This window comes from Photinus pyralis, unplaced genomic scaffold (genome assembly GCF_008802855.1).
Source record: "Photinus pyralis isolate 1611_PpyrPB1 unplaced genomic scaffold, Ppyr1.3 Ppyr1.4_LG1, whole genome shotgun sequence".
Classification (NCBI taxonomy): domain Eukaryota; kingdom Metazoa; phylum Arthropoda; class Insecta; order Coleoptera; family Lampyridae; genus Photinus; species Photinus pyralis.
This window is the reverse complement of record NW_022170249.1, coordinates 60,552,650-60,564,918: the sequence shown is the minus strand read 5'-3', so window position 1 is coordinate 60,564,918 and position 12,269 is coordinate 60,552,650. Positions and strand designations below refer to the sequence as shown.

The following is a 12,269-nucleotide window of genomic DNA, read 5'->3' as shown; positions in this document are numbered from 1 at the left end:
GTATTGAGAAGACACTCTTTAACTTGTTAAAGATGATTTATTAATCCAAACACAGGAATAATCACATGCTTATTACAACTAATGAGGTTAGGTTCCACTGGCCGCATTCCACAACCACCAACCTAACAACAGTCAACAGAGAACTTATATTATACATCTTTCCTCTTTAAAATAAAGCTTATAAATCTAACATTTTGGGTTTTTTAATAATACGACCGGACACCTTGGATTTCAAAGCAGGTGGGTTTGACGCGGATTCGTAATTAGAGCTAGACTGAGCATTATTGAGAGGGCTCTCTATTTCTAAGCTAGACCTTTTTGATTGCTGCACTAAGTCAGACGACGATTCATGCTTTGAAATATTAATGTCACTATTGGCTTGCAGAGAACAGTTACGGCTATTTAACATATCAAAATCGTTGTTTACAACAGACTTATAACTATTCAATGACTCTCTTATGTCAAATCTATTCCTGATAACTACCGCACCATTCTCATCTAACACTTTATAGGACCTAGGATTTTGTGCAATATCTATGATTTTTCCCGGTGTCCATGTTTTGTCAAACTCCGAGATGCAAAGGCTATTGGGTGCCCATTTTGAAGCAAACAAGACCCAATGCCATCCTTTGATGCGTCCGTCTCAATTTCAATGGGTAGTGACGGATTAAAAAATGCAAGAACTGGCGCAGTTGTTAACAAATGTTTCAATTTAGATAGTGATTGGTCATGCTCATCAGTCCAAGTCCATCCAACATCTTGCCTTGTCAAATTGCGAAGGGGGGCAGTTACTTTAGACATATTTGGGATAAACTTGCCTAAAAATTTGGCCATGCCCAATAACCTCAAAAGATCAGACTTACTTTCTGGTTTTGGCATATCAATGATGGCAGAAATGTATGATGAACATGGCTTGACACCATCCTTACAAAAAATCTGGCCAAGAAACCTTACTTCTTTGGACTTAAACTGGATTTTTGATTCGTTAAATTTTATATTAAATTTTGATGCTCTATCTAAAACATTCTTCAATGCCTCATCATGTTCTAGCTCTGTTTCTCCAGCAATTATTAAATCGTCAAAGTATACTTGTACGCCCTTAATATCTCCAAAAAGTTCAAAATTCTTGCGTTGAAACACTTCAGGGGCAGAACTAATACCAAATGGAAGCCGACAAAATTGATAGCGACCAAAAGGTGTTCCAAATGTGCAATAATCAGATGACTGATTGTCAATTTTAACTTGAAAGTAGCCATCTTTCATGTCAAGTACAGTAAACACAGCTTTATTATTTAGCTCAGCAGCAATTTCCTCAGCTGTGGGAATTAAAAAGTGCTCACGCTGTATATTCTGATTTAGAAACTTTGGGTCTAGACATAGCCTCAAATCACCATTTTTTTTTCTACGATCACCAACGGATTTAACCATTCAGTTGGTTTTTCAACTTTTCTTATGATACCCTGGCTTTCAAGATCAATTAATTTATGTTTTACTCGCTGATGAAGTGCTTGAGGTATGCGCCTGACTGCCTGAACATGTGGTAAATAATTTTGTTTTAAAACAATTTTATGTTCACTTGGAAAACAACCTAATCCAGAAAAAACTTGAGGATATATTCTTACAATGTCCTCGACGTTATTAAATTGCCCTATTTTTGTCAAATCATTAATTGTGTCAATCCTCTTAATTAGATCTAAAGCTAAACATTCTTTTAACCCTAACAGAGGCATCTGATTGTTACTATCAACTATGACAAAAGGTAAGCATGCAAATTTATCATTAAGTTCACAATTCAAATTAATTTCTCCAATTGGATTAATTTTAAAATCCGAGTTACCATAAGCAATTAAAGTCATATTAGTCTTTTTTAATTTAACCTGCCTGTTAATTTTATGCAAAACATTAAGAGGAATTACACTGACCTCTGCTCCAGTATCTAGCTTAAACTCTATTAGTCTACCTCCGATTTTGATCTTCTTGCGCCACATAACTTCACCACTGGACCGAATGCCGTCAACTTTTTTCACTAGAGAACTTACATAAAAATTATCCTCGCTGCACTCACTTTCATCACTATTCTCCACTTTCACTTCGTTCACTCGTTTTCCATTTTTGTTTCCATAGCTTGTACGGGCCTCCTTTCCTTGATCCTTCCTCCTACACACACTCGCAAAGTGGTTTTTTCCATTGCATTCTCCGCACACTTTACCGAAAGCCGAACATTTGCCTTTGGTATGGTTGTAGCCACAATAGCCACACCTCTTCTTTTCTAGATTATTAGGCACAAGTTCATTTCTATCTCTCTTCTTCTGCATCTTAATGGCACTTACAGAGGCTTCAGTTTGCAGTGCCTTTGCTTGAAATTTGCTTACCTCAATGGCCCTGCAAAAATTCACAGCTTTCTCTAAGGTAAGGTCCTTTTCACGCAGCAGCCTTTCTTGTGTCGCTTTGTCAAAGATCCCCATTACTATACGATCCCTTACCATATCCAGTGGGTCAGCATATTCTGTAGTTTTCACCGCAATTTTGAGGTCTGTTACAAAGCTATCAAAAGTTTGTCCCTCTTTTTGAACCAACGAATTAAAAACAAATCTCTCATAAATTACGTTCTTTTGAGGGGCACAATGGTCCGCAAACTTCTTTTTGATTTCTTTCAGGGACTCCTTTTCCGCGGCTGTCAACGTAAACGAGTTGTAGATATCTAATCCGTCTTCTCCAACTAGACTTAAAAACACAGCAATTTGTTTTTTTTGATCCTTTGAATCTAAGTCAGTCGCAGTCATAAATAAGTCAAATCGTTGTTCAAATTTTTTCCAATTATCGGCAAGATTGCCTTGTATGTTTAACGCGTCCGGCGGCTTAAACAACGACTCCATCATTCTCCGGGGCTCAATCTAGTTTACCTGACACCATGTATTGAGAAAACACTCTTTAACTTGTTAAAGATGATTTATTAATCCAAACACAGGAATAATCACATGCTTATTACAACTAATGAGGTTAGGTTCCACTGGCCGCATTCCACAACCACCAACCTAACAACAGTCAACAGAGAACTTATATTATACATACAATACAAAGGGGTGCTGAAGGTCAGCAAGCCCGAAAGTGAGTAGAGCGAGAGGGAAAATAGGTATCAAAAATACCTACATTATTTAACAGTTACACCAATTCATAAAAAGGGCGACATTAACGATGTCAGGAACTACCGTCCGATTTCGATACTACCAGCATTTTCCAATATTTGAAAAGATCATCTACCGTCGCATCTCCAAATACTTGGAAGACAACAATCTGCTGCATAATAATCAGTTTGGATTTCGATCTGGCAAGTCTACAACAGATGCAATTATCTCCTTTGTCCAATATACATTGGAGTGTTTCGAGTATGGTCAATACTGTCGGGCAATATTTATAGATTTAAGCCGCGCGTTTGACTGCATATCCCATCAAATCCTCTTTCATAAACTTAAACACATGTACAATTTTGACGGGGAAAGCATCCTCCTGATCAAGTCATACCTATCTAATCGATTCCAAACAGTTTGAACAAACAACCAATACAGTGAAATGTTACCTCTTACCAACGGTGTTCCTCAAGGAAGTATACTGGGTCCATTACCTTTCCTGTTATATATAAATGACTTGTCTCATAACATTCCTGATCAATGCTTCTGCCTATTATATGCCGATGACACCACTTTGTTGGTAAAAGATCAAGATATGCACACTCTAATTTCAAACTCTGAGTGTTGTTTTAACTCTGCAGTGAAATGGTGCAACACCAGCGACCTGCGCATCAACGTCTCCAAAACTGAGAAGATGATTTTGTCCTTGAGGCGCCTGGATCATGACAATCCGGAATATGTTAGATTTCTTGGCGTACGCCTAGATCTCAAATTTTAACAGCCATATTGACTACCTCATCTCTAAGTTGAGCAGTAATATATTTGTCCTACGGAGATTATATAGCCACGTGTCGTTTGGTACACTTCGAAGCGCGTACTTTACTCTGTGTCACAGTTTGCTGTCTTACGCCATAATTGCTTGGGGAAATAATAAATAATAAAATAAATTTAAAGAGTTAAATTTCTTTAACCTCATAATAGAGACGGTTCGCCGGCAAAAACCAGGGGCAACTGAGACTGAGATAGGGTGTAAGGTAACTATGTACCCGTGCCTTTATTTATAGAGCGTGTAAACGCTCCTTTACAAATGCACTACATTGACATCAATAGATGTCGCTAACTAATCATAAATGATAACCTAACCAAGTGTCATTTCCACTTCCTAGTCGTAGTCCTAATCATGGCTGTATAAAAGGAGGATCCCTTGATTTTATAAGACACTTCTATCCTGTCATTTGATGACCGAAAACCTGAATCCAGACCTGAAACTGATAATCATTCATCCGATTTCCCGTTTGCATTCGATACCGTTTCCGTTCCGCTTATATCCTTAACCCACCTGTCCCTGCACCCTTAACCTCGCCATTCATTAGAAATCATCCAGTCCTTGAAAGACGAACCCTCAAACACCCGGAAGTTCGATACCTGTGGGGCCTGTGACCCGCATGTAGCCAGCTCCCGCTTGCTTGATTTAGTCGTAAGGTTGTGAACGTTAAGCGGAGGTAGTGGCCGTGTCACATCTTGCTTTTCGTTACCATACTATCACCAGTACCTTAGATACGAAGCGAGTCAACGTACGGAAACTGGGAACTGTGGGGCCTTCGACCTGCATTCCCCCAGTTTGCGAACGTTGATTTTGTTTCAACCTAGAGCGTGGTGTACTGGGGTCGTGGCCGTGTCACATCCTGTGTACCACCTCTAGCATAAGTACCATACCGCACTGACGGGCCGAGTATTCGGAAGTGCTGGTGTCATTCACCTGAAATAGAACCCGGCGGTACCAATCCTTCGCACCCTGATTAATCGATAGCTTACCAACTCCCGGATAAAAACCCGCTAATCGATAAACTTACAGCTACCGGCCAAATTAGAGTACAGCTGAGCCGAGGCGATCAGCTCCGACATCTCGACACCTGAGATCGCCGCCATTGCCCATTTTACCGAAACCTGAGGCAACGGCAGAGCAGAATACTACCGTATCGACAACAAAACCAGGGATACCAACCAAATACTATTTCTGTATTCTGTAGTGTATATACACGGTGTCCAAAATAAAAGAAAACTGGTGTGTAAATAAGTTTTATTTAGAGACTCTGGGGCACGACTGCAGCTACCCCCGTGCCCACCGAAAAACCCTTACAAGGGGGTGTCGTTGGAAGTTGGCTACCGCAATCAAACTTGCGGTTGTCTAGGGAACTTAAGTAAGTATTATCATAGAGTAAATAACTTAATGGTATACAATTAATCTAATGTAACTTTTCTAATCTGATTACAATATTAATTTTGTTTATCCAACCACTTACAATCACGTAATTAAATTTACCTTAACCAGCCTGCTTCTTGTGAGATGTTTACATAATTCATACTGTGACCTCAACCTGAGTTTTATCTCTTGCATTAATCGATTATCTACTAAGCCTTTGACACTGCGATGTGTAAAACATTTAGTACAAAATTGACATTGTTTTTTTTTTCAGAAAACAGAATCAAGATTAGTGAGCGACAGTATTTTTGAGATGAGTCGATGTGTTGTTAAATTTAGTTGAGCTTTCATTTGCATTATTTTGTACTACTATCTATGTTTTGAAAGGACATTTATTATATATCTACTTTAGGAAAATAGGAGTTATTACAGATTTGGTCACGCATTCTCTACTTTTGTTAAAAAAAAACAATTTTTAACGGTCATTTTAAGAATGGTTCTTTTAATACTCATTGTGGAGCAGAGCAAATGCAGGACCAAACTCGAAAGAATTCCAACTTTATATTGCTATAAACTTGAAATTGTAAATCCATCTCCTATGTGGTATGTATGGAATTTTATGAAAGGAAAACGCCCAGTCTTCACCACATTAATTTAATAATTTAAATTATTAAATTAATGTGGTGAAGACTGGGTGTTTTCCTTTCGTAAAATTTATATTGCTATAACTCACATATTAATTGTAGGAATATTTCTATTTTTGGTGTGGGAAATATAGCTTGACATATATCAGACATATTTCGAAAATGAGTTTCAGAAATATTGCAGGATATATTTCATGAAATGACATATTGGCATTTATAAATATTGCAGAAACATTTCAGTAATCTTGCGAAACATTTCAGAAATATTATCAAAGTTTCATAGATACATTTCTGCAACACGTCTGATAGATCATCGTGTTGTATGGGCGGTATTGGTTAATAGAGTGAATGAGAACCGGTGCTCCACCTCCAAAAGAAGTTACATGTGACGCGTCGAAAGCGTTGTTATTGGCCGCGACGAGAGCGTTCACAAATCGCAATTCCCTCGACGAATATGCCGACAGGTGCTGGAGAGCATCTGATCTGCCCGTCTGCTATATCCGCATGGATGTAGCACACTTTATCAAGGTTTATGCGAACTTTTTGAAAGTAGCCATCAATCCTAAAATCAAAACATTTTACATGGCATCACTCGGGCAATTAATTCTTACGCGTACAATCCGCGATGCAGAAAATATTTTATTCGCCATGCTATTGATAGCTCGGAGCAAGACGGAAAGGTTTTCTCGAAAACGGACACCCATCACCGTGCGAAATACAGAAAAATATATTAAATGATCTCCTGCTAGATGATAATCCTGACAACAACCTACCTGAAGAAGTCGGAGATGACATCATTATTGGTGAACCTGAATTCGAGGATACAGAAAATATGAATAATGTTGAAGCATTATGTGTTTCACGGATGGCCGAGTCAAAAGCAGCAAGTGGACGATTTAGTTAAACATTATTTCAAGCTGCAACACGAAATAGCTGTTGAAGATGAGTGGGTGTTTTCAACCATAGACTAATTGTTCCAGTATCGTTGCGAGAGTAGGGGAGACCGGGGTATAATGATCCCTCGGGGTAAAATGGTTCCTCCCATTTTAAAGGTTTCCACTAACACCATCTACCAACTTGACACATAATTACAAACTGATTTACAGGCGCATTGCCGGACAAATGTAATTTGTTAGTTCGAATAACGTACAACGAAGGGAAGCAGCCATTTTTGTTTTAGCAGTTGTTGATGTAAGGTAAGTGCAACTTTAAAATGTGTACATAACGTAGGGGAAGCATTTTTTAAAACGTGCGTCTGGTTATTTGCTCAACCCTGGGATTAAGTTTGTAATTAGTATGTTAGCGTAGCGAAAATTTGATTTCGTAAAATTTCTAGGTGATGGTCTTTACTAAATTGGCTTGTGGGGTAAAACGATCACCAAGAAATGGGCAAAATGATCCCGGGATCATCTCGCCCCATGTAGTTAAATTATTTTTGGGGAAACAACTATACTTACCTAGGTCATTTTATTTCAGAATGCCTCGCACTTATCACCGCAAAAGTAATCGCCAAAATTGGAATGCAGAACACATGGACACTGCATTACAAGAAGTATTACATAATGGGATGCCCTTTAAAACCGCAGCACGAATATTTGGGGTCCCTTTGATGTCTCTGAAGCGTAGAGCTAAGAACAAGAATGTGATTGCGAAGGATTCTATTAAACACCTTGGCGGCAAGACTACAACGTTTACAAATGATCAAGAAAACGAGCTGATACGTCACATTCTTGATTTAGAAAGCAGGATGTATGGTCTGACTACAACAGATTTGCGGCGTTTGGCATTTCAACTTGCAGAAAAAAATCATATCCCTCACCACTTTTCGCGCGAAAAGCAGATAGCAGGATACGATTGGCTAGCTGGATTTACAAAAAGACATCCTGAGATTGCCTTGAGAAATCCAGAAGCAACCTCTGCAGCTCGGGCAAGAGGTTTCAATAAGCAAGTTGTAACGAAATTTTTCGAATTGTTGAAGAATATTATTGAAAAACACAATTTCCCTCCTCACAAGATTTATAACGTCGATGAGACATCGGTATCAACTGTCCCCGGAAAAAATTCAAAAATTTTCGCAAAAAGGGGTCGAAAACAAGTAGCTCGTGTTACGTCTGCTGAGAGAGGAGTATCGGCAACTGCAGTAATTTGTACTTCGGCAGGGGGAGTTTTCGTGCCTCCCATGTTTATTTTTAGTAGAAAACGTATGAAATTAGAGTTAATGGACGGCACTCCGCCAGGCAGTATATTTGGATGCAACGAGAGTGGCTGGATGAAGCTTGACATGTTTGAACGGTGGTTTGATCACTTTTTAAATTTCACCAAACCTTCAAAAGAGGAGCCTGTGCTTTTGATCTTAGACGGGCATTTGTCCCACACCAAAAACTTAAATGTGGTAACAAAGGCAAGGGAAAATAGTGTTTGTATTTTATGCCTACCACCACATACAACGCACAAACTCCAACCGTTGGATGTTGGGGTAATGTACCCGTTAAGTCGATATATGGATCAGTCTTTAGAGAAGTGGATGAACAACAACCCAGGTCGAACAGTAACAGTGTTCCAAATAGGAAAAATTTTTTCAGAAGCATATCTGAAAGCTGCAATGCCCAGTAATGCAATTAATGCTTTCAAGAAGACAGGAATAGTGCCCTACGACCCCGATGTTTTTATAGATGCGGATTTCGTTGCTGCAGATGTTACTGATCAACGCTACGATGAAGTTGCTGAAAGAAGTTCTCCTAGTTCTGTTCTAAATGAGGTGCCACATAACTCTCCTGCCAGAGAAACAGTAAACCACGGTGACTCGTTGGAAAAATCGCCTCTTCCAGGTCCAAGTAACCAATTAGATTCCCCTATTCCAGATGAGGTCAGAGAAAGTTCATTCATTATGGCACCAACGGTCTGTCATCCACTCCCTAAAATAAAAGGAAAGCGACAAGTTCGCCAAAGAAAATCAGTAGGTACGGTGTTGCTTACAAGCACGCCCTATAAAAATATGCTTGAGGAAGAAAAACTGAAGAAAGATGAGGCAGAAGAAAAGAAAAAACAAAATAAAAAACCAAAGCTGGCTAACAAAGAAAATGTTAATCCCAAACAACGGACAAAGAAGAAAGAAAAGGTCAATGAAATAAGTAGCGACAGTGATGCATCCGATGCTGAATGCATTTTTTGTTGTGAAACCTACACCAATGCCAAGGATGGAGAAGGATGGATTAAGTGCAGCAAATGTTTAAGATGGGCCCACGATGCATGTGCAGGGGTGGAAGAGGACGAAGACCATTTCACGTGTGATTTATGCCAATCATGTACAAGTGTCAAGTACAAAAGGCAGTTATTTTAATTACGTTTACGTTTTTCCTTTTAAATACTTTACAGAATTTCATGTTTTTTTTGTTTTACTTAATGTAGTTGTGTTACTTTGTTTAAAAAATAAATAAATATATATATATAGAGGGGGGATCATTTTTACCCATGAACGGGATCATTTGACCTCACACTATTGGGTAATATGATCCTTTTATAGACTTTCAAAAAAATTAGTAAATTCCAAAAATGATTTTCGGGTGAACTAAAAATGATGCTTATTATAATCGCCCTAAGTATTGTCAATAACTCTTATGGGGAACAACATTTGTTATTCACTTAGATGCCGACCTATTGAAATTTTAAGCTTAGGGGGATCATTATACCCCGGTCTCCCCTACATATTAAAATTACTACACGAGTCACATTGGAATAGAGAAGACGAAACAAAGAGCAAGGCAAACACTCTATTGGCCTGGACCTTCAGCAGATATCGAAGATATGATATCCAAATGTAGTACCTGTGAGAAGTATCAATGTCGTAAAAGAAGTGAACCACTTATACCCCATAACATTCCTCAAATACCATTTTACAAAATTGCATGTGACATTCTAGAGTGCTATGGTGAGAGTTACCTAATAATTCAGGACTATTATTCCAAATGGCTAGAAATCATCCATCTTGAAAACAAAACATCTGAGAATGTTATTAAACAGTTCAAAAATTGTTTTGCCACTCATGGGATTCCGAAGATTGTAGTAAGTGACAATATGCCATTCAATTCTTTCACATGCAGACAATTTGCTGAAATGTGGAATTTTGAATTCAAGACATCGTCTCCTAGGTATCCTCAGAGCAACGGGCAAGCTGAACGAGCAGTTCAAACAGCAAAAAGAATTATTAAAAAATGCATCGACGATGAAAAGGATATTGAAATAGCGCTCCTTGAATATAGGAACACCCCTATTTCAGGGTTAAACGTTTCACCGGCCCAGATAATTTTCAGTCGTAGACTAAGAACAAAAATACCAGTTCACACATCATTGCTTAAACCAAAAATTGTTGAAGGTGCTCATAAAAAATTAGTGAAAAAGCAAGAAGTTTATAAACAATACTATGATAAGAAATCTAAATTTCAACCAGAATTTCAAAGTGTAAAGTATTAAGGCAAAGTTATGGGAGCCAGCACAAGTGATCGACAGACATGTTTCCCCAAGATCATACATAGTCAGGAACCAATCAGAACAAGAGTTAAGAAGAAATTCAAGTCACCTCAGACGATCCAGTAATAACTTTGAATTAAAACCAAATTGTGACGATAACATAATAGAAAGTGCCACTAATAATGCAGAGACAAATATTCCTAATAAGTGTGACCACACACGCGAGTGGCAATACACCCACAACTACACGTACCGGTCGCACTATTAAATTTCCAACCAAATATGACATGTATGTAACTCAGTTTTAAGTGTATTTGTTTAAAAGAGGGGAGATGTAGTAGTTCATATGAATGTAGGTATAAATGATGTTTAGTTTAAAATGTGTTTTAGTAGTTATAGTAGTTGATTGTAAGACATAAATATAACAGAAGCCAAACAGTTAAACTTATTTCCAGTAAATTAGAGTCACTTAAACCTCACATTCCTGAAGAATTTAATCGCAAGCCGAGGTGGTTGTCAGAACTAAATCGGAGGAAAGCCACTGAATTTAGAACTTTTCTGTTATATTTGGGCCCCAGTGTACTGAAGAAAACAATACCCCGGGCAATTTGTGAAAACTTTTTGTTACTTCATTTGGCAGTTACAATCATGATATCTGAAACCCATCTCTCCGCTTTTGATTTTGAATTTTGTGAAAATCTTTTGAAAAATTTCGTTCGGCATTGTAAGAATATTTATGGTTCACAATTTATAATATGTAATGTACATTATCTACTGCATATTTTCAATGATGTTAAGCACTATGGAGTTTTAGATAACTTTTCAAGCTTTCCAATTGAAAATTATCCAGGAAAACTTAAAAGGCTTGTAAGGTCCACAGTAAATCCTTTAAAAGAAGTTCATAATCGCATAGTAGAAATGAATTCACTGGCATCAAATTATTGTAAAAATGATAGTAAATGTACGTATTTTCAGTTAGTCACAATCCTGGACCTTTATTACCAGGTATGAAACAAAATAATGGGCAGTTTAAAAAGGTATATGTGAATAATGTTGTTTTAACGTGTATTTCATATTCTATTGCTAATTGCTACTGCATGTTGGAAAATTCTCTTATTCAGATACATATTATAAAAGAAAATGGTTCATACTTTATTATTGGAAAAGAGTTTCTTTCTTTGCGTTCTTTATATTCATATCCGGCTGAATCAAAATACTTTATAGTTATTTATGTATCAAGGGCATTAAGACGATATTTATGCCGAGGGCGACAGAGCCCGAGGGCCTCTGGCCCGAGGGATTGCAAGTCGCCCGAGGGTTAAATATCCAGTAATGCCCGAGGTGCATACAAAATTTTATTTATTTTTCATTTGCCTATTATATGCCAATTATATCTGTCATATGAAATATATAAAGCAGTCTATGACGCCCGAGGGCATAATGAGATGACAATCCATTATGCCCTCAAACTGCCTGTCAAATATATTGATGGAGTTATGTAATAAAAAAAGATGCTACTTGATTCGTATGAAGCACTAACAATAATCATTACATTTGTATATTGGAAATGCATTATTTGGAACGATGAAAAATATTTTTATTGCTAGAAATTTAAGTGCATCATATAAAATATGGTGTGCAGAGAATTTTGTTTGTAAATGTGTTGTGATTCCGTACAATTCAGAACACAGAGAATGGATATCAGTTCCAATCATTCATTCCCTACATTGAAAAATCATTTTGAGAACCCTGTTCGTTTCGTTATCATATAGTAATAGCCAGAATTTTTAAGTTTTAAGTGTAAAGTTTTTCAATATTATATAATAT

General features: G+C 37.6%; 1 protein-coding gene and 1 long non-coding RNA gene across 3 annotated transcripts; one reads left to right on the top strand and one right to left on the bottom strand.

The window, feature by feature from the left end:
• Positions 1 to 4,028: 4,028 nt before the first annotated feature.
• Positions 4,029 to 5,055, bottom strand: LOC116160341. Of its 2 annotated transcripts, none has more exons than XR_004143187.1 (3): positions 4,944 to 5,055; positions 4,437 to 4,887; positions 4,029 to 4,390 (listed from the first exon to the last, which is right to left on the bottom strand). It is a non-coding gene; the product is annotated as an uncharacterized LOC116160341 (long non-coding RNA). The 2 variants fall into 2 exon arrangements; XR_004143188.1 differs by having other exon boundaries at positions 4,029 to 4,396; positions 4,468 to 4,887.
• A 1,923-nt stretch (positions 5,056 to 6,978) lies between these two features.
• Positions 6,979 to 9,449, top strand: LOC116167536. The gene is made up of 2 exons (XM_031482923.1): positions 6,979 to 7,171; positions 7,452 to 9,449. Exon 2 carries the CDS (start codon positions 7,453 to 7,455, stop codon positions 9,313 to 9,315), a length of 1,863 nt encoding a protein of 620 aa, XP_031338783.1. The 5' UTR covers positions 6,979 to 7,171; position 7,452; the 3' UTR covers positions 9,316 to 9,449.
• The last annotated feature ends 2,820 nt before the right edge of the window (positions 9,450 to 12,269 follow it).

Coding starts and splice junctions, on each gene's coding strand:
- LOC116167536 (XM_031482923.1), top strand. CDS start 7,453: ATGCCTCGCACTTATCACCGCAAAAGTAATCGCCAAAATTGGAATGCA.